This window comes from Coprinopsis cinerea (genome assembly GCF_000182895.1).
Source record: "Coprinopsis cinerea okayama7#130 chromosome 3 map unlocalized cont3.3, whole genome shotgun sequence".
NCBI lineage: Eukaryota > Fungi > Basidiomycota > Agaricomycetes > Agaricales > Psathyrellaceae > Coprinopsis > Coprinopsis cinerea.
In genome coordinates this window covers 2,247,274-2,270,303 of record NW_003307542.1, presented here as the reverse complement: position 1 = coordinate 2,270,303, position 23,030 = coordinate 2,247,274, and the positions used below count along the sequence as shown (strand labels likewise).

Below are 23,030 nucleotides of genomic sequence, written 5' to 3'. Positions count from 1 at the left end.
TTGCTGACGCCCGCTGCGTCCCCTGCCACTGCCTGTGGTGACGACTTTACATCTATGAGCGTTGATATCCAGTCAGCTTGTGTTATTCAATTGAGAGATGCATTGCAGACTTTTGGCGGCCTGTCTTCCGGCTTCGTAGAATGCCCTTCCGAGCGCCTTGCTCGTCGAGAGCAGAATGTTGACGATGATTTTCGGTGAGGCCTACATTGTGAATGTTTAGATTAAGCTGAGTTGTAGAATCAAATGGACTGACCATTGTACAAACGCCGGAGAAGGGAGTCGAAGGAGACGAAAGCGGTGGAAGACGCCAGCGTCCGATCCAGCGGCGACTTTTCCGAATTCGAAATTTCAGACACGTGATGCGCGAATTGACTTTGAAAAAATTGGAACGAAACCAAGCGCTAATCTCTATTTATCTGGAAAACAAATGGCTCATTCAAGTCCTTCAAGAAAAAAGCGACCCACAGATGGGCAGTCGACACAGCCCAGCAAGAAGCAGAAGAAGAGTGCAGGCGGGGACGCGAAGAAGGGGAAAGGGAAGGATTCAGATTTCCAGGTCGTCTCTGCTACTTTGTCGATTTCGGTCCCTCCTGTGTTTGCAAAGAATCCCCAGGCCGGTGTGGAGGAGATGCTGGACTCGCTGATCATGAGGTGAGCTCGGGCATGGGCTATCTTTATGGTCATCGACGCATTGCGGAGATGGTTTGCTAACGAGCCTTTGGATATTGGTTTTGCGCAGATATGTTCCATCGTTGGAGGGCGTGGTCATTGCCCACTCAAATCTGACGTTCACAACGCCCACAGCGAGGATAAAGGACGATTGTCCCTTCCTTGTTTGCAACATCAGGTTCGATGCTACTGTCTGGAACCCAAAGATTGGTTCTAAAATGAGTGAGTCCTCGTGGCCTATCGAGTGTGCTATCTCAAAACTAACTATCGCCTCTTGGAATTGAAAGAGGGAAGGATAATTCTATCCTCGCCTGACCACATATCCCTCCTCGTCCACCGAACTTTTAACGTATCAATACCAAGACATCATATCCCCTCCGACGAATGGGAGTTTGAGTACGGCCCTGCCGAGAATGACCCAGAGTTTGGGGCGGATGCTGCTGACGAGGAAGGTCAAGCCGAAGGAGAAACTGAAGGTGTGAAGGAAGGCGAGGAGCAGCCAGTGAAAACCGAAGAAGCAAGTACGGGTAAATGGGTACACCGCACGACAGGTGAACGGTTAGGAGGAACTGATAAGAAGGTTGAATTTACCGTGATTGGGTGCGCCTCTAACCAATTTGTTCGCGGTGGAGGAGTGTTTACAATATCTTCTTCTGCAGGCTAACGGTGGCGAACGAGATGCTTTCGCTGGTGGGATCTATCCAAGACGACCCATTTTCTCCTGCGCATAAACCCTATCAATCGACCAACACCGCGACGAAAACCAAGACGTCAGGGGAAGAAGACGACGCGGATGAGCCGCCTGACGACGATGAGGACGACGAGTCTGGCAGCGAGGAGGAGGACACCATGCGCCTTCTCAAACGAAAAGCAGCTGCAGCTGCTAAGGAGACGTCAAAAAGTGACACATCCAAACCTAGTAAAAAGAAGAAACGGAAGACAGATGCTTCATAGTAGACTCTGCTTGACAAATATACATGTCTTCCAGTTGCAAACGCGGGGCAATGAGTGAGCGAAAACTCTTGTGAGCGTGGGTTTTCATTACGCTCTTGATATTGAGGGAGGAACTAAAAAAGAACGCGGGCAAGAGACACGCTTCAGGCGCTACCAGGGTTCGAACCTGGGTTTCGGGAAATCAAACGTAGACATCAGAATCCCGAGTGATAACCACTACACTATAGCGCCTTGAAGGTCAAGAGTTAAGGTGTTGCTTATCGCACTGGTAGGGGGCGTCGAGCTACGAGCTTGCGTTTGTGCGTCTGTTAATTTCAAAAAGCATTGGTTGAGACGACGTCGACATGTTGAAAAACTGGGATTACTGCAAATACATGTTTCGACAATAAAATACAAAGTAGCTCGATCAAATGAAAACGAAAGCGAGGATGGAGCTGAGATGCAGCGACGCTGGGTTTAGTGCTCAGCACTGGGAATGTAAGGGGTCACAATCAAGGGTAACTGGCTTCCTTCGCGGTATTTGCCAGAGATGTATGGTCTCGTTAGGACTCTGCAGGCGAGGAAGTCAGCGGGAACATGGGTGAGAGATTGTAAAGAGAACATACACGTTGGACTTGATGATCTTGTCTTTGGTGGGCTTGAAGACGAATCGGGTGACCAGGATGTAGAGGAATGTCTTAATTTCTATCATCGAGAAGCGCATTCCGATGCAGGACTGAAGAGCTACAGCGTGAGTGTTGGTAGGAGGGAAGAAGGGGAGGAAGCATACACGAGGTCCAGCTGAGAAAGTGAGCGTGTTGTTGTATAATCCAGGCAACTGTCGAGCCGTTTCTGGTTGGTCGTCCCAGCGATCCGGACTGCCACCCAGGTAAATATTGGAAGAAGCTCGTAGGGGGTATAGACTTACTTGAAGTCCCAAGCATCAGCTCCCCAGAACTCTTTGTCCAAGTTGAATCCCTCCACGGCGACATGAACGAAGCTCCCCTTGGCAATCTTTACGCTCTGCTTCGTGTCAATTGTTCCGTCTGCCAACTTGACGGGATATCTGGTTGGAATCTCGTCGTCCTGAGTGGCCACCCTAATCGAGGAATGTACTGGAGGGATCAACCGAATGCTCTCTCTAGTGACGTTGTTAAGTAGCGGAAGCTCTGCTATGATCCCGTAGAGGGTTTGGATTTCGTCTTCGTTGAGAGAAGAGATGTCCGCGGTTAGCTCGGTATCAGGGATAGCGGCGAGGAGTTCCGCACGGAGGCGGTCTTGGATCTCAGGGTTATTTGCGAGGAGCCAGAGCGTCCAAGTGAGAGTGAGGGAGGAGGTGTCTGAGCCTGCGAACATGAAGGTGTTGACATTGTTCAGGATGTCTTCGTCGGAGATGCGTTGGTCTTCAGGGAGGTCGACGGCGACGTTGGATTTCACTAAGGTATAAGGTTAGATTTGATGGGAGATTGGGAAGGGGAAAGAGGCGTACAAAGTAAGCTGAGCAGGTCACGGCCTTGGTAGGGTTTTCCGGATGCTTCGCCTTCTGCGATTTTGCGCTTCTTTTCTTGAATGATTTGGCCAGCTACGCGTCGAATAACCTCCTGACATCGTTCTACTGTTCTAGACACCTGGTTTGGCTACATAGAGAACGTTATTCGCGTTAAAGTATGTGGTCCAAAAGAAATTACGAACGAAGATTTTGTGAATCCATGGTGCGTAAATTGAAATGAGGGTGATGATCCCGTCGCCTTGGGAAATGGCGATTTCGAACATTTCTTTATAGGCATTGAAAAGCTCGTTGGACTCGTTTTGGATGGCATTGAACTGGTAGTCGAAGCCTGGACCATCTCATCAACAATGCGTCTTGGTCTGAAACCTGGGAATGGGGAACGCACCAGCTACACCAATAACATCGAACGTCGCTCGACTGACCCAGTGACACACATCCACGACCATGCTCTTCTCCTTTTCATCTGAGCCTCTAACCTCTCCCGTCGTTTCGATCATCTCCATCCATTTGTCTTTCAGTTCTGTTCCCTTCTTGAATACCAGAGGAACGATGCCACGAAGGTTCTGAATTGAGAAAGCCGGTGTGCCGACACGTCTTTGGCGTTTGTGGACTTGTCCTTCAGCAGCGAGCATGCCACACCCGATGAGGCTTGTGATGAGAGCGCGAGATTGCCATGGTTTCTCGTAGATGGTGGAGTTTTTGAGGACGTAGGCTACGGAGACGGGGTCGAGGGTGAGTAGACGTTCGTCCCACTGTTGAAAGATTGTGAGTTATAGACTTGGGGTTGTTTTCGACAGGTAGACATACCGGTCCAACACCGCGTATCCGCATCGACCGGCCATAGTTCTCCGCGTAGACCTCGTGTAGACGGGGCGATACGGTTGGGCTTGTTACAAAGATTCAGTATGCAATCCGAATGAGAATACGATTTTGTGCACACCTCAGTACTGGTGCCAAGTTGGTCCCAAAGAGGCCAGGACTTGGGGGACCAGCCAGCTTCAACAACGGGTTGAATCTGGGTTCAATAACGACCCTGTACACGACCCATGTCAGCACTGTGCTGGCTGCTGCGAGCCCTGACAGCAGAATTGGATTCATGGTGGTCGTGGCAGAGGATGAAGATGAAGCAGATAGATTTAAATGGGGGGACACATGTTTATTGTTCGCGAAAGAGAACTAGGACCGTCCATCAACGAGTCTCTGTTAACAATAACACGCCGCGATCTAATTATAGTTCCGTTCCCACGCCTGCTAATTATGTGCGCGGTTTCTTGGCGCTCAAGCTGTGGTTGATTTCTTCCTCCAACTTTTGCCAGAATACAGTCGGTTCGAGGTGAAGCGGTGGCAAAGGAAATTTACCGAGGTCGACAGAAGTGTCGCTTGCGCTTGATCCAACTGTGAAGAGGCTGAGTGTGCTGGGTTGCGTCACGATCAGTGCCGGGATTTGGGGTTTGGACATGAAAGTAGGCAGAAAGGTAGGTCGCCGAACTTGGAAGTTGGGAAGGGTTTTTGACCTTTGCATGTTTTTATCAGCGACTATGATGTTCTTCTCAGGGGGAATGGATATTGGGCGCTTGTGGAGGTCTTCGCTCGAGGAAGAATCGGCGGGTAGGACGACTAGGACTCCTTTGGCCAGCTCGAGACTTTGCGTGTGGCCCCTCTTGACCTCGAATACCTCAACCTCCACCTCCTCTGTGTCACCTGAAATCACGTCCTCTTCTTCACTCTCTTCCTCCGGTGACCCTTCGAAGGACGTCAATGAGGTCTCCGAGTCTGCAGCATTGACGGTATCGAATATCCCTGGCTCTGTCTCCGTTTTCTCCGTCGAGCCTAGGCTATCCGGAGATTGCTGTACGAGTCCGTCTGCAGTCGCTGGCCAGGTTGTGTCTTTGATGCTATGGCGGTGGAGACCCGCCATCGCGATGTCCATAGTGATGATAGGACTTTCTGAAGCTGACTCCCCCGATTCCAGCTCTTCATCTACTTCGGGAACGGAGAATAATCCTACAGACGAGGCAGTTGGGTCGCCATGTAGAGGGGATGGGATCCACGAATGATTCCAGGTTCGAGGTCTTGGAAGGGAAAGCGTCGTCCCGCGACTGCTGGTGGCGTTGGCATTGTGGTGCAGGGAGATTGGCCGAGAGTGATCGAATTCAACTTCGCCTGGAGCAACGTGGCCTACCTTGACGGAGGGTATGTCGCTGGAAAAGGGAGAAAGGTCTATCGGTTTCAGGTAGTAGCGTCGTACACCATCGTGATTGTGAGGAGCTGATGTTGAGGCAAAGGACCTGCTGCTCATGTTCAATGGCAATGACTTCTTCGCTGTCGAGGGCGTGCGCTTCCAGAGGCGCCCAGAGCACACTGTCGCACTAAACCCTAGGAGGAGCATCACGCCCGTTAAGATGAGAGCGACGATCAGGGCTGGATCATCGAGGAATGAGTGGGGAGGAGGCCGCGCGGTTGGGCCCATGTCCCGCCTTTCCTGAATCCGGAGGACAGGGTCGCAGCCATATAGGCGACCGGCGCTTAATTTCGGGATGCAATCGTCGTGGGGCAAATGGTAGAGCGGAGAGCGGTGAACTACCTCAGTCAATGGTGGGGGCATGGCGGGGAAGGGGAGGAAAAAACCATATCTTGTCACAAGTCAATAATTACCCCCTCGGGGCTGACTGCATTCACGAGCGGAAGACAGAGCAACTACCACTCCGCTGAGGCTGACATGGCGTTTCTCCAAAAAACACCCTTTTTGGATTCATGAAACTAAATGTATGTCGTGACAATGCCTTTGATACAATATATAAATGGAAGCAGTGAGGTTTTGAGATCATGCGCCGAAAGGATATAAAAAAGAACAGAAGATAATTGTCCGCACTGAATGGTCTCGAGGATATGTTAAGGATCACCAGGAAGACGAGGCTGGGATTTGAAGAAATGGAGAACAGAAACGAGTTCAGTCTGACGACCCACCGGTCCCACTGGTCACATCCGACGTTGCTCTAGGGGGTCCAACGCCGACTCCGTTAGGTCCTGCACCATTCAACCCCTTCTTTAAATACGCCCGTCGTATGCTTTCAAGCTCATTCCTCTCCTGGTTGTATTCTTTCATCAACTTTTCTACCTCGTCGGGTGACATTAGGCTGGGATCTGAATCCTCCTCGTCGGTACCGGATCTGGACCCCTTCGACCCGCGGCGCTGGAGGAGGTCGTTCAGTTTCGCGTGCTGCATCGTGAGTTGGTGGTATTGCCCGATGTGAACTGGGAAACGGGCGCGATAAAGCGCATTTAGGGCCTTGCGATCCGTGGGGAGAGGACCGCGGTGGTGTTTGGAATTGTAAGTGGAAACGCGGGAGGATGGAACCGAGCGTGCGTGGTCGGATGTGGCAGGAGCGTTGATGGATGCGGGTAGCGGTGGAGGCACGGAGGAGGAGGGAGGATTGGTGGATTTGGGATGCGAGGAAGGAGGCTGTTGAGCCCGGGATTTGGAACTGCTAGCGGCGTTCGCGCTGGGACGCGGGAGGTCGTCGTCGTCATCTGAGGACGTGTATATAGGCGATCTGCGACGCAGTTTGCTGCTGCCTGATCTACTACTCTTGGAGGCTCCATTGGTTAAGGCCGTTGTGCTGGTATGCAATCCGCTGCTCTTGGAGGCTCTGGCGTCACGGTCGCGATCCCGGTCCGACGGGGCGCCCGTGTTGGGACGTTTAGGTAGCGGTGAAGACGGCCGGTATCGATCCCATGAAGGTAAGGGAGAGGGTTCGCGTTCACGTTTGAGCGATTTGGTGCGAGATGTTGAGGACGCCTGTTGGACTGTCGCCTCACTCGGTCGCGGTGGTAATCGTAGATGCTCCCTGTCACTCTCCTCTACCTTTGACTTCAAGGAGCTCGATGCTTGATCAGTCCTGCGCCTTTTGGTGGGAACAGGGGACAACCGAGATCGAACAGACTCTCTGTCAGACTCTCTGTCCATCTTGGAACTCTTCCGTTTCAGGCTTAGAGAAACAGAGGAATCCGAGTATTCTCCATCCTCCCTCTCACGCTTAGCGCGAGCCACCACATCCCGGTCAGCTGGTACTCGTTGCTTCGGTTTCCTCTCGAGATCGGATTCGACGGCGCTTTCATCGCCGCGTGGCTTGGGCCGTTGGGGAGGCCTCGAGGCTTGCTTGGAGCTTGAAGCACCAGTAGTTGCCGTGGAGGACTGGGATACGGCGGGCGCGTCTCTGCCAATTCGACTAGAGGTTGCGGACATTTCGCTGGGTGCTCGGACACGAGTCCCTGATCCTGGTTGCTTCCGGTTAATGGCCGAGGAAGGGATGGGTGGTCGGGTAGCTGGATCCCTCGAGGACGAGGCACGTTGACGGTCATCGGCTCTTGCAGCATCGGATTTGGAGGCTTTGGCAGCCCTCTCTTTCTCTTTATCCCTCTCTCGTTCTCTTTCCCTCTCTGCTCGTTCTCTTTCCCTTTCTTTCTGTCTTTCTGCCCTTTCTCGTTCACGCTCCCTTTCTCTCCCCGCCTTCTCCTTCTCCTTCTCCCGTTCCCTCTCCTTTTCACGCTCTACCCTCTCTCGTTCCCTTGCTTTCTCCCTCTCCACCCTCTCTCTATCCCTTTCCTTCTCCCTGGAGGAGTCACCTGAAGTTGTCGGGCGCTTCAAAGGTGGCGCCTCCACAGCATCCCCCTCCGCCTTCCTTGACACGACAGGCTTCTTCGCAGGAGGTTCAGGCGGCGAAGGAGGTTTACTAGGCACAAAGTTGTCCCAGACGGGATCGCTTTCGGGGATCTTGAGCTCCTTGAGCTTGGAGCGAGCCGTTGCAGCCGTCCTTGCCCTGACTGATTCTGACCACTTGAGCCAGTCAGCATATGGCCTGATCTCTGTCCAAGCCTTGAGTTTGAGGCGGTAGGTGTTCGACTTTTTGTTCGAAACTTCTCCAACCTAGATTTAGACCGTTAGAGTATACCGGGACAAGATAATAGGGGGCCGTACGTCGCTCAAGGCTTGCAGGATTGTTAGCCTTGTACGTTCCGGACAACTCGCGCCTCCAGTTGCTTTAACGACTTCGTTCTCTGTACGGTCTTGTAGCGCTAGATAGTGAATTACCCTCCGCCGTAAATCAGCATCGGGTTTTGGAGGCGGTTCTGTCGCTTTGGGGGTGTTGGAAGTAGACGATGTAGTCGAGGTTGAAGCCGACGAAGGTGCAGTAGGCTTCCTAAACATCGTCGAGTTAGCAACGGCATCCTTGGCCAACGATTTCTTCTTGGTCTTCGATGGCTGGGTGGATGTGGTTGGAAGAGGTCCGTCCAAACGAATCGTCGTCCTATTAGCTCGTTCATTCTCGACCTCGTTCTTCCTCTCTCGAACCTTTTCGCCGATTGCATCCGCCTCGGGTTGGACTGTGAATTTCCCGATAACGTTCGCATGTAATTTGAAGGGGGTGGACTTCTTGGTTGTTGTGGTTGTCCTGAGGTAGATCTCGTGGGGTGCGTTTTCGGGTTGGCCAAGGATCATGGGGAAGAAGGAGCCCCCGATGTAGATACCCTAAAAATGCATGTTAGGCATGGAGAGATGTCGTGGGGAGCGAGTAGGTTGCTATATACCGGACTGTCACCGAATTGGAATTGCATCTGTGCCGGTTGGTTTGACTGCGAAGCTTCCAGAGCGTCGAGGGCAGAGGCTGACATTCTAACGAGCATTGCTCGCTTGGGTTTGGATATCGTGGTGTCCCCTGGCTTTGAGTAGCCCATGAGGGAGAAGGAGCCATTTGGAGGTAAGGGCATCGTCGACTTTGTGTGCTGTTCAGCGCTCGACCTGGAGGCGACAGGTGCTCGACGACGAGAGCGACGACGAGCTGGACGACGTTCTGGGGGTGAGGTGGGGCTGAGGAGAAGGAGAGAAGGATGTGGTCGTGGTCAAAGCCTGACAGAAGGCCCTGAGCATCGAATTCTGATGGCACAAGGCGGGTGCCAAGACGGATGAATTGCCAAGGCGCTGTATTTGCCCTTATTGTCCACACCACAAAATCCTAATTCAAGTGCTCGTCTAGATACAATGCGAATTTGCTAGCTATTTGTTCTTCTCCCCAGTCAACACTACCTCGCTCAGTCGATCCCAGAGTAATCGCTTTCTTGTGCACAGTAACAAACTGTCGCTTCAGTCGCTGCAGCTCGGAGAGTGTTACATTCCGTGCTGGAAGCGTAACCCGGGCTTTGATTCCCTGCGACGGTGAGATTGTAACAAGTCCTCCACTGCCCCCTGCATTGCTAGCTTCAGCAAGCACGCTGGACACCATGGATGTCGTTGTCTGCTCGAGGATGTGCAGTGCGTCGGACGGGGCTTTTGCGACCTGATCGCATAATCCAAAATTAGCAGGGCTCGAGAAGGCGGTGATTTGAGACGCACATGCAGTGTTCCAGAGTTGGGGGGCTTGATATTACCTTTGGTTATGGCTTCCCAGATGGCTTCACCAGGCACTGATTCGTCTTCCCAGAGAACAGTGAACAGCGGTGAATCCCACCGAACCATGGATGAGGGTTCTTCGTATCTCTGAATTAGATTATCGAATCTAGAACGCCGTTAGATCTTTCCAAATGACCTCTTGGTTGTGCGTACGTCTCGGACTGATATGACTTGCCGTCCTGGCGGGAGGTGTTCCACTCTCGACAAGTGTCAGGCGGTGCGACGACATAGAGCTAGAACATATATAAGCATATTGCGTCTAGGAGGTGCATGGACATACAGTAGCGACCCGGACTTTGGCCTCTCGTGCGGCACAGTACATTTGATAGCGGAAGCCCTTGATGTAGTTGAGCGAGTCGATGATGAGGATCTTGTTCGGGCTCATCTCTCGCTGCATAGCAGTGAAGATAGCACCTCTGGCTGGTTTCTCGGATCGCGAATCTTTACTGCGACGGTGAGCTTAGCGAGCAACTGGACGGAGAAGAGCGCGTACCATTGTAGACTGCGCGGTCGATGTTGAGAGAGTCGTCGCTGATGATTTGGACGGTGAGGGCGGGCCCATTGTAGTCGGGGTCAGCGAGCTTTGCGTCGAGGAAAGCCTTGAGCTGGGATGAACGAGTTGACTTGCCCGAGGAGGGAAAACCGGATACTGTGATCAAGGCCATGATTGAGAGACAAAAGTGGGAAAACATGTTGGCAGTGTGTGAATTTGTTATTTGCGCGCCGGCGCGGCGGTTACCCCCTCCGCCCTTAACGACTTTCACCTTCCTCGTCGTTCGACACAACGAGCAAGCCTCGTTCCTCATCGCCAGCAGCTAGTCTCCTGGCGTTACCTCGCCCACAATGTCCGTCGCTACCGACGTCCCCCTCCGCGAACAGTCACACTTAAACATTCAGCAATCCGCTCACCCCGACCCCGTTGTCGAGGACAGACTTTGCCCCGGTTGCAAGAAATCCGCCGTCAACGAGCAAGGGGGCCTCGTCGTCGCCTTTGGGTAATTATCGACCCTGTTTGTCTCCCATATCCTTGCTAATTTCATTTCTAGGTCATCATTCTTCCATGTTGATTGCTTCAAGTGTGCGAAATGTCACAACCAGGTAACCGCCGACACAAACCTCCTCCTCCTATCCGACGGCTCCCCAATCTGCGCAAACTGCTCATACTCGTGCAATGTCTGTCGCCAACCCATCCTCGACGAGGCCATCATGGCCGGTGAAGACTCCTACCATGCTCATTGCTTCAAGTGCAAGGTCTGCAAGAATCGCATCGACGAGCTGGTGTTCGCCAAAACCAGTCAGGGGATCTATTGTATGAAATGCCATAACGAACGCATGATCAGAATACGGAAGCACGCTCAGAAGAAGGCGGACAGGGAAAAGGCCCAGGGCGGTAGTGGATCCTCAAAGTCGCGCGAAAGGGAGGCCAGAAACTATCATCGCGAAAACTCGGTAACTAGGACCTTATTCCCCTTCTCTTTGTCGGGCTCATCATCGTTTTCTCTTTTACCAGACGTCCAGAGGAACGGCCGAACAGGACGAGTCGCGGCGAGCGCCTGATCCACTACGAACACCGTCTCGCACAGATACTGCACCGCCAAGCGGTCTTCATTCCAATCGCTCACTGTCTGGCGCAACCCCATCACAATCCCCCGCTCCCCCTGTTTTCACTCCATCCGTCACTGTTGCCTCTCCGCCGCGAACGGACCACTCACACAGTGAAAGCCGTCAACAGCCGACAAAGCAACACACTCTCCCCGTTCCTAACAACGGTATCGGCCGGAATTCCAGGAGGAGTGTCAGTTACGACGACGGCCTCAAGCCTGTGGAAGGAAATCCATCTGAATTCGGCGCATCTCCGTCATCTAGCTCTAATAGTTTATCAGTTACCTCCCGTCGAGACAAGCGACGCTCAATCAACCCCGGCCTGTCTTTGAACCCATTCAACGCCTCTTCACTGTCGCTTGCAACATCTACTACATCACCGCGATCAGAAACATTCCATGACGCCCGCTCTACCCCACCCCCGCAGGATCAGATTAACGACCCCCGTAACGCCAAAAGGACATCCCATGCAGACTCGATGCATAGTCTGCACTCTCTACATTCTAACCACAGTAAATCCCGTTCTCCCTCACCATCCATCACGACCCAAGACTACGATCAACAAGACGAAACCGTTGTGCTCAAATCACCCATCCTAGATACGTTCAATTCCACCCCAAATCCAGGTGGTCCCCACGGGGAGCGGATGTCGGCAGGCCTGAGTCCAAACGATCCCAGGGCCAACTTTGCATCACAACAACGACGTCCCAGCCTCGGAACCGACACCTACCGTGCTGGGGGCTCGCGATCTGCTTCTCCCGCATATCGCGCTGATGTCCCACACAGTGTCGAAAGCGGTACTGACACCGATGATGATGGTCCTGATGCACTTCCCCCTGCGCCTCCTCCTAAAGACCCCAGGATAGAAGCTCAAGCCTTTGAGCACAGACATTCGATCGACTCTCAGGATGGTGATACCTCCCTCGGAAAGGACGACTACTCTGACGCGGAGATTGAGCGAAACACCCATTCGACCTACATTGCCCCTGCCCTCCCTCCCATCCGCGTTTCTCTCACTAGCGACCTTTCTGACTTCCTGAATGGCAAGTCGATCAACGACTTGGCCAATATGAACGGTTTGTCCTCTGCGACACCAACTGGCACGGCTGCTGACGGGCTCGCCAATATCGATGAAGAGGCTTTGACTCCGGATACGCCTACTGCGGAGGATTCGTCCGTGGGTCATGGTTCGTCGAACAATCATACCAGTGAATCGCTTCCTGCTTCGAATGCATCTACACCTGCCACGACGGCGAATGGACTCCAGTCATCGAAGAGTTCGGTGGTAAGCCAATCGACGGTTGTACCACCGACCGTCAGCGTCACTGGACCTCGACAGAAGGCCTCTGGGGCAGATATCGTTACTACCCGACTTCGGGAGGCGCTCGAGAATGCGAAGGAGCGGGGAGCACAGCAACTCAAGCTCGATCGAGCATTCGTTGAAGCAATCCTGGGAGCCTTGGATCAGAGGACGGCGGACCTGAACCAGATGAAGGCCAAGTTTGATGGGGTCAAGGTGAATAGTGTTAGTGATGCCTGTCTTTGGATGTGTGCTCACTCTCTTTTCAGCGAGCTAGCAAACAGTACATCGAAGGCTTCAATGTCGCTCAGACGGAGTACGATCGAGAGTTGAAGCTGCGCCGAGATGCTGAGGCAGAAGTGACCCGTCTGCGAGTCTTGCTTTCTGGTCAAGCAGCTCGATTGTCAGCTTTGAGCGGAGATTCGAAACGACAGGAGGTCCGACAGCAAATGACGAAGGAGATCAGTGACAGTTTAACTGGTCTGGAGCAAGACTTTGCAAGGTTGAAAGCAGAGCGAGATATGACCCTTGCTGAAATGGAGGAGTTGTCAGCGAGCAAGAGGTTTGGGAAATTTTAACTCTGTTGAATCTGTGTTGACTTGGACTTGCAGTTCTGGACCCGACCCTGCTCCTGCCAACAACCTCAGTCGGACACTAACGAAGCGACTCGACAACATTAAGAAGGAATACCAACGCGACCTCATCCCTCTTCAGAAACAACGAGAGCAGCTCAATCGCGAGATTGCGGAACTGAAAGCAGTTCGCGATGTCTTCCTAGAAGAAACGGCCGTTCTCAACGCTCGAAACGAGGAACTTGCCCAGTTGAGCGCGGTGTACTCTCGTAGGATGGATCCCATCCCTGAGGCGCCGCCGAAGAGTGGGAATGGTGATACGCTTCGTGGAGTTACCCGACCACCAGTGGTGCAAGCTCAACAGTCGCTTGCTCCTTCGCTCAGTACATCGACGAGCAGTACCTCCACGATGTATGAAGAGCAGTTCAACCAACATGTTCGGGCTGAGATTACGACTCCTGCGAAGAACAAGTTCAAGTGGCCAGGAACTGGTTCGAAAACCAAGGAGGTCACTGTTTCACCTTCGAATGGGATGGAGTTTAGCAAGAGCAAGGCGCATATCGAGCACAACTTCCAGCAAATCAGCTTGCTCAACTTTACGAGATGCAAACATTGTGGTGATAAGATGTGGGGTTCGCAACTGAGGTGCACAGGTGAGTTGGAATTTCTTTACGCGGGTGTCGGTACTCATTGCCTTCAGTTTGCTCGACGTCAATCCACGTGCGGTGTATCGCCAATGTGCAGATCCCTTGTACCCAGAGTGCAGCTGCACCGCCGCCTCGCGAAGAAGCTCCAGCAGCACCACTTCGTGAGTCGTTCTGTCTTCTCTGATTTGGCGAGGTACTGAATGAACCTTTAGCACCATCGATGTTTGGCCGAGATCTTATTGAACAGGTCCGAGCTGATTCCAAGGGCGGCGAACGACGCATCCCGGTGATCGTCGAGAAATGCGTGGATGCTGTTGAAGCCCTCGCCCTCGACTACGAAGGAATCTATCGCAAGACGGGTGGATCAGGCCAGCAACGGGCTATCACCGCCCTCTTCGAACGCGGGGACTACGCTGCATTCGACCTGCAAGATTCCGACCGGTTCAATGACATCTGCAGCGTGACGTCTGTGCTAAAGACATACTTCCGCTCGCTACCCGTCCCTCTTCTCACGTTTGATCTGCACGATCAGTTCATTTCTTCAATGGGTATTAGGGATACCGAGGCTAAGCATCAGGCTCTTGTGGATCTGGTGAATAAGCTTCCGACAGAGCATTATTATACGCTTAAGAAGCTTATGATTCATCTTCACCAGTGAGTGCTTGTCGTCGTCATGGGGTGGTGACATGTTTTCCTGATTTGCTATTTTAGTGTCATGCTACAGAGCGAAGTGAATCGGATGACCGCTCGCAACCTTGGTGTTGTTTTCGGACGTGGGTGCTGTGGTACCTTGATTTCCGAGTCTGCCTGACATTCGATTTCTAGCGACGTTGATGAAGTCGAGAGACCCAAGCCAGGAGTTTAGCGATATGGCTGGTAAAGCGCTCTTCATCGAGTGGTTGATCGAGAACGCGCCTGTTATTTTCAACGAGAGTAACTAAACGTTGCTACTCGCACATATGTACCTATTTTAACGCAAAAGGAGGGGAGGAATGGGGAAGGAGAAGAGCATTTTTCTTTACTATATCTATCTATCTAGGCCTAAGCCAATGATTCCTAGCTAGCTAGTCTTCACTACCCCAACCGTACCCTGTCCATGCACAACCACCACCCGCCATTCCCTTCACGATTCTTTCTCCTACTCGCGGCTGTCTTTTTTTTCATCTCGATTTTTTTGCATAGTTCCGGAGGGCATTTTTTTCCATGTGTATTAGTCTATATCCTCGACTCTCTTTAGCGTTTCACCTTTAAAGTGTTAAAGTTTCTGTACCCATCTGTCCCTTTACTATACCTTGTGTTTACATTATCTATCGGTGTATCGAGAATTGACAATCGGGAACATATCACGGTGTGTAATCTTGATGTCTGGAGGTCGAATACTTTCAGGCTGGGACTAGTAGGATAACGGCGAAGATGGTATATTATTCGGTGGACCATATTTCAGTGCTAAAAGGAAATGTCGACAAAGGCCCAAGGGTGGGAGGGATACCAGATTCCTCTTCAATTTACGCTAGCATGGTATGGTATGCGTAGAAGAAAGTGCGAAAGAAAGTGAGCAGAAAATGTGAACTCCAGGACGGGTTCAAAGAGGTATGTCAACTTGGTTGTTCGCGATCGTCTCAAGTCTGGTCGGACCTCGTCCTCTTGTTCTTTTGCGGTGACTCGTTCTTGAGCGCACAATAGAGAAAGTGCCTTCGAGGACCTGAAGCCGCACCTGCTACTGCTGCTACTGCGACTCGGGCGCCTATGGGTGTGGTCTCTGTGCCGCTGCCGCGGAGTCCAAGGGAGAACATTCTGTCAAAGACTGGTGGTGGTGTGAAGATCAGACAGTGATAAAGGAGTGGAGGACGGGAAATGGCTCACGGGTTGCGGTGAAGGCTTTTGCACTTGCTTGACATGCCGTTTGGGTCAGTGAGAGTGGGGGGCTTACGCCCTCCAGCATTCGGAGGTAGCGGAAGACCATGGATGGCTGTGGTGGGCCTGGGGTGTTTGTTTATGAGAGTCTGGTTTAGATCGGAGCTGGAGTAAAGTCGGAAGGAGAACGCACCGAATCTGAATACGGCGTGGTATGCTTGTCTCCATTTCTCGTCGAGGAGACGGGCACAAGTTGCTGGATCTGGGCATGTCGGGCACTGTATAAGAGCGAGTAAGAATATAGACGAGGAGCTCTATGTAAAGTATACATACACATTGGTACTCCTTTGCAATCATGGTCAATCCCAGCTTTAACACCCTCTCCAAGAACCAATTTCGCCTCTTCTCCAACTTTAGTAATGTTTCTTGGGAGAGCGTGTTCAATTCATGTTCAGACCAGCCGCCAGGGTTGTCCAGAACGAATCGGCTGGCTTCGCGGTATAGTTCCTCTTCTTCGAACAGTTCTGCGATGCGCATAGCTTTGATGGGTCGGCCGGCTGCATGAGTGAGGAGGAAGGAGAGGCATTCGCGTTGGAGCGTTGGAACGCAGAGCTTGTGGGAGATGTTCATCAGTCCTTCGACGTTGTTCCATGTTATCGTGCATTCGAGGCTGTGCATGCGGTTGAGCCAGCTGGGCAGAATGGAGGGGGAAGAGGGACATACTGGGGATATACGAATTTGAGAAAATCGTGGAATGTAGTTGCCTGCGTGTCTCTGTGAGGTGGTGAAGTGAATAGTGGTCGTTTGGATATACCTTTTCTTCCTTGAGAACGATGACAGCGTCAGGTCCATTCTTCATTCTTCGACGAATGGTGGCTAGGGCCGGAGAGAGTTTCTTCTTGCGCGTTGCAGAAGGGTCTCTTTCCTTGGTGCTTTTGCTAGGTGATGGTGTTGGACTTTTTGCTGCTGTGGATGAAGCCTCCAGTTTTGCAAGGCTGTCTCCGCGAGCCCTTTGTTTCGCAGACTCTGTATCGCTGCTACTCTCTGGATCACTCTTGAGGTTCTCTGGATCCGTCAAGATCTCAATGTCGTCGTCTGGATCTGGGTATCCTTCGCCATCGAGACCTTCCTCTCCCTCGGAGTCCATAGGCGCAAACGTCATTTCGGTGGGTATATCATGCTGTTCTTTGTTAGCCGGGTCAGAGGGCGGCTGAGAGATGGTGATGACTGAGGATATGGACTGTGGTCTGCCACCTGTTTCTGACCAGTTGCCGCTCAGGGCTGCTTCAAAGAAAGGAGAAGCGAAGAAGAGGACTTCTTTATGCGCCCTATTCGAATATAAGCTGTAGTTCTTACAGAGGCATAAAAGGCTGACCAGAAAGTGGTGGCTTCGACGATGATTTTGACTGTTCCTGGAAACTTGCTGTTACGAGTAAATGTCTCGTCGAGCTGGATTGCTTCCTCGTTGTTGTTCTCGCCGTCTTCGTTGCTGAGGTCTGAAACGATGTCGTCCGTTTCGCATTCTTCAAAGTGCCAGGGCGGAGAAGTGGATGAACGGAATATGCCAGATGCTGCTGCGTGAGTTTCTGTGGGTGAACTGAGAGAAGCAGATGGATTGTGACCACGCGAGTTTCGTGCGATTAGAATGTGAGATGGGTTTGTGCTCATCTCGTGGTTAGTGGCCAGTCAACAATGAATCAGAGCTAGCGACAGGGGTCTACAGCACAATTCAAACTCAGACAGATGATGAAAGATGGGCGCTTCCCTCACTTTCGCGGCATCCTTCAACCGTAGACAGATTAATCTACCTCACAGCGATCCATTCACACCAATCCCGTACCAACGGCACTGGTCTCCGCCGATCTGACGAAGCCCTCCTCCATGCCATGCGTGGCGCTATAGTGTAGTGGTTATCACTCGGGATTCTGATCTAATCGTCCGATTTCCCGAAACCCAGGTTCGAACCCTGGTAGCGCCTTCGGGGCCTGTTTCCTTTTTTTCCACCCTTTCATAGTCGCCCTTTGTCCCTGCTGCCCGCGAAGAGGACCGAAAACCAAGTCCATATGGCGCTATAGTGTAGTGGTTATCACTCGGGATTCTGATTCACAATTTCCCGAAACCCAGGTTCGAACCCTGGTAGCGCCTAGCAAAGCCAACTTTTTGGCTTTCCTTTCATTCTTTTATGTGCTGCAAGCCTAGTTTTCCCCCACATGAATAAAGGATTATCCCATAGATTAAATTAAATCCCAAAAGAACAAAAAAGGGTATCTACGAGTACTCCAAGTCCTCGACAGTGAGATCACCTGGAGAATGGTGGTTCTCCTTGATCCCTGGCCTTCGAGCAGACTGTACGACATTCATACTCTGTGTCAGGTTGGTCAAAGGCATCCTCGTCACACGCGTGATGTGTGTCTTTGGTTTGTGCGTTGGCGGCACCATAACCGACTTGTACATATCCAACTCATCCTGCAAATTGTCGTTCTGCGCCTTGATCTTCTCCTGTTCCACCACAAGCTCTGCAATCCGCTGCTTCGCATCCGCCAGTTCCCGACGAATACGATCCACGTAGACAATTCGTTGAGCCGGGTTGTGGTGTCCAAGAATCTGCGCATTGAATTCGATCAGCTCGGCCGCTTCGTCTTCGGCCACCTTCTTGCGTGCCAGGAGGGAATCTATCCGCGTGTTTAGTTGTTCGAATGCATCGCGGTAGGGTTCTAGAGACGCCAGCTCGCTGGTTAATCTACCGGGGAGTGTCAGTCGCGTTCTAATGGAAAGCTGGTATGGGACCCACCGTTCAATTTCATCCCGAAGACCTTCCTCTGCCATGCGGTGTTTCTGAACTGTCGAAGCCAGACGTTGCGTATGTGCCTTTTCGTTGTTCAGAGCCACTTGGTGCAGAGACTCAATTGCCTCCAATTCCGTCTCGCGTTCTCCCAGTCTTTCCTCAACAACCTTCAACGTCCTCTCTAGTCTATTCTTCTCAATCTCTGCCGCAGCCATCTTCTCCTGCACCTTGGAGTACTCGGATTGGATGGTCTCGAGTTTGCTGGCGATGGCTTCGTGGGAAGCGAGCGTTTCAGAGAGATGGCTAGAGTGTTGGTCTGAAATTGATTCAGAGATAGAGAGGTGGGCGCTGAGGAGGGAGGAATGGATTGCGAGGTGTTCGGCATGATGTTTGTAGAGGGTGGACAAAATATTAGAGGTGCGTAGATCACATTCGGTGGATTCGAGGGCGTGTTGAAGGATGGTCGTGTGAAGCGAGTCAAGGGAGGCTTGATCGTCTGGTTGTTGTTGGGAGGAATCCGTGAGCTGGTCGTGGTGTATGGCAAGCTCTTCGTGTGCATCATGTAGACGCTCATGGAGCAAAAAGTTGTCTTCTTTAACGAAACGGATAAGGTGTGCCAGTTCCACCACTTGTGCCTCCGAATTCGCCAACTTGCGCTCGAGTTTCAAGTTGTGTACTTGAGCCTGGAGGCACTCTGAACGTGCCCGTTCGAATTTGGATATTGGTACTGTTCGGGCAGCGAGAGCGCCGAATTCGGAAACGACTTGGTTCAACAAGAGGCGATGGTGTTCGAGTTGGGAAAGGAGCTCTTCCTCGCGGGCAGAGGCCTGGTCTTGGATAATGGAGAGCTTCTCTTTGAGTTGGGTCGCTTCAGATTTGGATTGCTCGAGTTGGGATTGGAGGGCTCGGGTTGCTTTCCTTGAATCTGATTCAGTTGATTTCTTGAGGTCTTCGTATTGGCTGGAAAGGATTTCGCGACTCTTGCGTTCCAACGTCAGACGTTTCTCCAGGTCAGACATGGTATTATCCCGTTCGTTGACCTCCCTCCTTCGTTTATCCTCTAGCTGTTGTAAGGAAGTCTTGAGGTCAGCAATTTGCGCAGCCTCGGACTGCAGTCTGTTCCGCTCGTTCTCAAAAGCGCGTAGTTTGGACTTGAGTTCCTTGAGTTGAGCGCTGTCTGAGCTTCCCGTCTTTTTCAGCTCCTGGAGACGGGCCTCGAGCAATGCCACCTGTTTGCGTTGTTTCTCAATTTGGTCGGTTTGTTCTGCATGCTGTTTCTGGTGCCGTGCGAGTTCGGTTTTGAGGCGTTCGGTTTCTGCGAGGTACTGCAGCAGTGCCAGGTTATAGCCTAAGGAAATGAAAAAAGGGAAGAGGACGTACGGAGCGTTTGCTGTCTTGGTGGACTCGTTCAAGGTCTTCTAGCCGTCTTTGGAGAGCAGCGTATCTGTCGCCCGAGTGACTTGGATTCGATACGTGTCTTTGCACTGGTCCGGTTGGTTTGGGAGGCATTGGATTCGATGTTGATACAGCTAAAGGGTATTAGACAAGGTTTTTGCTTCAAATCTAACGGCCGACCTAGTTCCTCAATTGCTTTGAACCTGTCTGCCTTTTCCAGGAAAGCACCTCGTTTGAGAGGATCGACTGGGTCTGTTGTATTGGGTTTAGCATCTGAAGACGCTGGATTTGACTATAGTCCTACCCTGGGGATTGTAAGCGTTTGGAGCAGGAGTTTCTGGGACTAGTAGAGTATAAGCTTGTTGTATATAGACTACTTAGGATATTGCATACCCTTGAATTTGTCAAATCTAGGACCCTTTGCGAACATGGGGCTTTGTGACAGGAAGCGGCGTTGGAACGCGCCGACCCCCGCTCTCGATCAACCGAGCGGCGCGTTACATCACGTGACCGGATCCTCCTGAATATTCATTCGGATTTTTGGCAATTTACGGGGTTTAGTGGTATGGTCTCTTCATCCCCCTCCTCGTCGTCCCTTCCTGTCCCTCTTTCACAACTTCCTTCAACGTCGTCTACAACGCCCTCAACGTCGTACAACAAGTCCTCGCCGTCGTCGAACGCTGCCAACGGTCAACAACCCTCGCTGGACAACATTCGACACGTCAACGGCGCCTTGGAACAGCCGCTCAACCTTAGCCAGAACCAGTCACAACGGTCCTCGTCGCAGCCCGTCGACGGCCAACACCGCGCGGAGAAAGGTAGGCGATTTCATTCGTTGTTTGATTTTCTTGGACATGTCACTCAGGAGCGAGCGCCCGGTCCTTTAGTCCCTGTTTCCGAACAGCCAACAACACGTGTATCCCACAAGGAAGAAAGTGACAATCTTCCCGAGCTCGATAACCCTGAAGACGCGTCCATGTCATCAACGATAGCACCCAACGCTGCCCCCTCATCGTCGTCCCCGGCCAAGGCCAACGGCGTTAAGCCTGAGAGCGGTACACCACGCACGACGACCGCCACCAAGCCCAGTTTTCTCTCCAAACTTATTCGCATTCTCGTCCCATGTGTGTCAACGTCAACAACGCACCCCATCGATATCGATGTACCAGCGTCATCAGAGCCATCGTCGAAGCAGGACAAAGAAACGGCCGCTGCACCGGTAGAGTCAAAGGAAGAGGAGGCTCCTGCAAAACCTTCGCCGCAACAGCAAGAACAACCGCAGGAAACCCCACCCCCGGCTCCGCTGGAAGTTTCGAAATCCGAAAATGAACCCGAGGCCAAGCAGGACGACGAAAAGCCTGCGCTCAAGGTTGACGAGGACGTTGCTGTCACCCAGGAGATTGCTACCCCTCATACCCCTACGCTCCTCCCTGAGGACGAAACCGGGGGGCTCACGGCTGGTGCTGTTCAGGCTCCAGGCTCAACAGGTGCCCCAGTGGCTGGAGAAAAAATCTCTCGAGACCGTTCGGACGCCGAGGACTCTGATCGTACGAGCTTCACTGAAGACGACGACCTTGAAGATGCTCATTTGGATGAAGACGAGGAGGAGGATAGGCTCATTCTCAACGGAGGAGCCGGTATCCCTATTGGCCCTGTACGTCGTTTAGTTTTTTTTTTCGAGCGACACCATCAGCTCATTCCGTAACAGGATGGAGTGCCTCGGCCACTGCTTCCCCCCATCTCCCCTCAACATGCGGGAAGGAAATGCCTTGTTCTGGATCTCGACGAAACGCTTGTGCATAGTAGTTTCAAGGTATGCTTTCTCTTTTTGTATTCACTATTGTTCGCTCAACTCCTTTTAACAGTCAATACAACAAGCCGACTATGTCGTTCCCGTCGAAATTGAGTATCACTGGCACAACGTATACGTAATCAAACGTCCTGGAGTGGACAACTTCCTCAAGAAGATGGGCGAGATTTACGAAGTTGTTGTATTCACTGCCAGCTTGAGCAAGGTGAGCCCCTGTTTCATGAATTGCAAATTCCTTCCTTTCTCTAACCCATCCGATTCAGTACGCTGATCCAGTACTGGATAAACTCGACATTCATCGCGTCGTTTCCCATCGGTTGTTCCGGGAGAGTTGTTACAATCACAAGGGGAATTATGTCAAGGTGAGTGGCGTGGAAGTATATTTTTGTGCCCCGCGCTCAAGTCTCCTTGTAGGACCTCTCACAATTGGGACGACCGATAAGCGACACCATCATCCTCGACAACTCCCCCGCCTCTTACATCTTCCACCCCAATAACGCTGTTCCAGTTTCTTCATGGTTTAATGACCCTCACGACACAGAATTGACGGACCTTGTTCCCTTCTTGACCGACCTCGCTACCGTGGACGATGTACGCGGAATTTTGGACGGTGCACGGTAGTACCCAACTTTTCTCTAAAGCTGTGAGTCTGGCACTTGTATCTACTACTGTATACCCTTTTCGTCCAGTTTCGCACACGTTACATCCTCGTCGACCTTGGGTTAATCTAACACCGGTCCTCTTTTCGCTACGACCCCCATAAACAACCTATCTTTACTCACACTTTGTTTTATCGTTTCATTATTGCGTACCTCCCGCTTTTCTGTTGATGACCTCTTCTCCCTATACCGCATCCCTTTTTTGTCGTTGCCCCCAGTGTATCCTTACGATTCTTTTTCTTGCACTCACCGAACCACCTACACGTTTTTGACGGCGTCTCTAGCTTTGCTTTCCCGTGTTTTGTGATGGACCTTCGCTCGTCTTACTACTCCGTCCAGCATTTTACCTTTCACCGTCAACGTTTACGAGTTGTTTATAATACCTCTTTGGACTGGCCTCCTGTTCTGTTAAGTGGCACAAAAGACATATACGTATAGCACTTCATTTTTTTTTTTTTTTTTACCAGTTGTCACTTTTTTCATGTTGCTTTCTCCACCTCGTTTTAGATGTGATGACGCCCGCCGCACCCCCTCTTCGTTCACCTCCCGTTCACATTCCCTCATCTATACCGTCGAACATTCTCTTCGTTTAAAATTTGGGCTAGCAGCGACACTTTGTTTGAAGTTTTACGATTTGCCATGACCGTTACGAAAACTCCTTGTTCCCTCTCACATGAGATCCGACTTGTTGCTTTCCTCGTAGGTCGTACTTTGCGTTGAACTAGACTCGCGTGAACTATAATCGACAGACTTGTACTTGAATTCTTTGGACGTTACTGTAAGTATGGGGTTTGTTATGTGCGGTTATACAAGTGTTATGCCAACAACAGCTCATTCCCAACAAAA

At 51.7% G+C, this 23,030-nt stretch overlaps 10 protein-coding genes and 3 non-coding genes across 13 annotated transcripts; 5 read left to right on the top strand and 8 right to left on the bottom strand.

Annotated features, from left to right (window-relative positions):
* Positions 1-427: 427 nt before the first annotated feature.
* Positions 428-1,623, top strand: CC1G_06815 (hypothetical protein; the record flags this gene model as incomplete). Its single annotated transcript, XM_001830497.1, has 4 exons — positions 428-651; positions 740-891; positions 957-1,269; positions 1,329-1,623. 4 exons carry the CDS (start codon positions 428-430, stop codon positions 1,621-1,623), a joined length of 984 nt encoding a protein of 327 aa, XP_001830549.1.
* Positions 1,624-1,768: 145 nt separating this feature from the next.
* Positions 1,769-1,854, bottom strand: CC1G_20061. The gene has a single exon. It is a non-coding gene; the product is annotated as a tRNA-Gln (tRNA).
* A 225-nt stretch (positions 1,855-2,079) lies between these two features.
* Positions 2,080-4,210, bottom strand: CC1G_06814 (cytochrome-450 hydroxylase; the record flags this gene model as incomplete). Its single annotated transcript, XM_001830496.2, has 9 exons — positions 2,080-2,173; positions 2,229-2,338; positions 2,393-2,480; positions 2,531-3,038; positions 3,092-3,239; positions 3,295-3,440; positions 3,498-3,864; positions 3,920-3,998; positions 4,053-4,210. 9 exons carry the CDS (start codon positions 4,208-4,210, stop codon positions 2,080-2,082), a joined length of 1,698 nt encoding a protein of 565 aa, XP_001830548.2.
* Positions 4,211-4,367: 157 nt separating this feature from the next.
* On the bottom strand, positions 4,368-5,717 carry CC1G_06813 (hypothetical protein; the record flags this gene model as incomplete). Its single annotated transcript, XM_001830495.2, has 1 exon — positions 4,368-5,717. The coding sequence occupies one exon, from the start codon at positions 5,715-5,717 to the stop codon at positions 4,368-4,370; it is 1,350 nt and encodes a 449-aa protein (XP_001830547.2).
* A 120-nt stretch (positions 5,718-5,837) lies between these two features.
* CC1G_11554 (hypothetical protein) lies at positions 5,838-8,881 on the bottom strand (the record flags this gene model as incomplete). The annotated part of the gene is made up of 3 exons (XM_001830494.2): positions 5,838-8,039; positions 8,091-8,642; positions 8,702-8,881. 3 exons carry the CDS (start codon positions 8,879-8,881, stop codon positions 6,063-6,065), a joined length of 2,709 nt encoding a protein of 902 aa, XP_001830546.2. The 3' UTR covers positions 5,838-6,062.
* A 245-nt stretch (positions 8,882-9,126) lies between these two features.
* Positions 9,127-10,252, bottom strand: CC1G_11553 (hypothetical protein; the record flags this gene model as incomplete). The annotated part of the gene is made up of 6 exons (XM_001830493.2): positions 9,127-9,143; positions 9,198-9,447; positions 9,504-9,666; positions 9,714-9,793; positions 9,841-10,001; positions 10,054-10,252. The coding sequence occupies 6 exons, from the start codon at positions 10,250-10,252 to the stop codon at positions 9,127-9,129; spliced, it is 870 nt and encodes a 289-aa protein (XP_001830545.2).
* Positions 10,253-10,403: 151 nt separating this feature from the next.
* CC1G_11552 (signal transducer) lies at positions 10,404-14,622 on the top strand (the record flags this gene model as incomplete). Its single annotated transcript, XM_001830492.2, has 9 exons — positions 10,404-10,555; positions 10,607-11,009; positions 11,293-12,678; positions 12,732-13,024; positions 13,074-13,687; positions 13,735-13,842; positions 13,894-14,335; positions 14,393-14,454; positions 14,507-14,622. 9 exons carry the CDS (start codon positions 10,404-10,406, stop codon positions 14,620-14,622), a joined length of 3,576 nt encoding a protein of 1,191 aa, XP_001830544.2.
* A 678-nt stretch (positions 14,623-15,300) lies between these two features.
* On the bottom strand, positions 15,301-17,203 carry CC1G_11551 (hypothetical protein; the record flags this gene model as incomplete). The annotated part of the gene is made up of 7 exons (XM_001830491.2): positions 15,301-15,485; positions 15,545-15,661; positions 15,729-15,813; positions 15,869-16,205; positions 16,259-16,299; positions 16,350-16,863; positions 16,911-17,203. 7 exons carry the CDS (start codon positions 17,201-17,203, stop codon positions 15,301-15,303), a joined length of 1,572 nt encoding a protein of 523 aa, XP_001830543.2.
* A 224-nt stretch (positions 17,204-17,427) lies between these two features.
* On the top strand, positions 17,428-17,513 carry CC1G_20060. The gene has a single exon. It is a non-coding gene; the product is annotated as a tRNA-Gln (tRNA).
* An 87-nt stretch (positions 17,514-17,600) lies between these two features.
* CC1G_20059 lies at positions 17,601-17,680 on the top strand. Its single transcript has one exon. It is a non-coding gene; the product is annotated as a tRNA-Gln (tRNA).
* Positions 17,681-17,803: 123 nt separating this feature from the next.
* CC1G_11550 (hypothetical protein) lies at positions 17,804-20,145 on the bottom strand (the record flags this gene model as incomplete). The annotated part of the gene is made up of 6 exons (XM_001830490.2): positions 17,804-18,275; positions 18,327-19,645; positions 19,701-19,849; positions 19,896-19,967; positions 20,020-20,058; positions 20,109-20,145. 6 exons carry the CDS (start codon positions 20,143-20,145, stop codon positions 17,804-17,806), a joined length of 2,088 nt encoding a protein of 695 aa, XP_001830542.2.
* A 135-nt stretch (positions 20,146-20,280) lies between these two features.
* CC1G_11549 (protein phosphatase) lies at positions 20,281-22,146 on the top strand (the record flags this gene model as incomplete). Its single annotated transcript, XM_001830489.2, has 5 exons — positions 20,281-21,369; positions 21,424-21,528; positions 21,581-21,730; positions 21,789-21,887; positions 21,940-22,146. The coding sequence occupies 5 exons, from the start codon at positions 20,281-20,283 to the stop codon at positions 22,144-22,146; spliced, it is 1,650 nt and encodes a 549-aa protein (XP_001830541.2).
* Positions 22,147-22,592: 446 nt separating this feature from the next.
* Positions 22,593-22,906, bottom strand: CC1G_14229 (hypothetical protein; the record flags this gene model as incomplete). Its single annotated transcript, XM_002911650.1, has 1 exon — positions 22,593-22,906. Exon 1 carries the CDS (start codon positions 22,746-22,748, stop codon positions 22,593-22,595), a length of 156 nt encoding a protein of 51 aa, XP_002911696.1. The 5' UTR covers positions 22,749-22,906.
* Between the last annotated feature and the right edge of the window lie 124 nt (positions 22,907-23,030).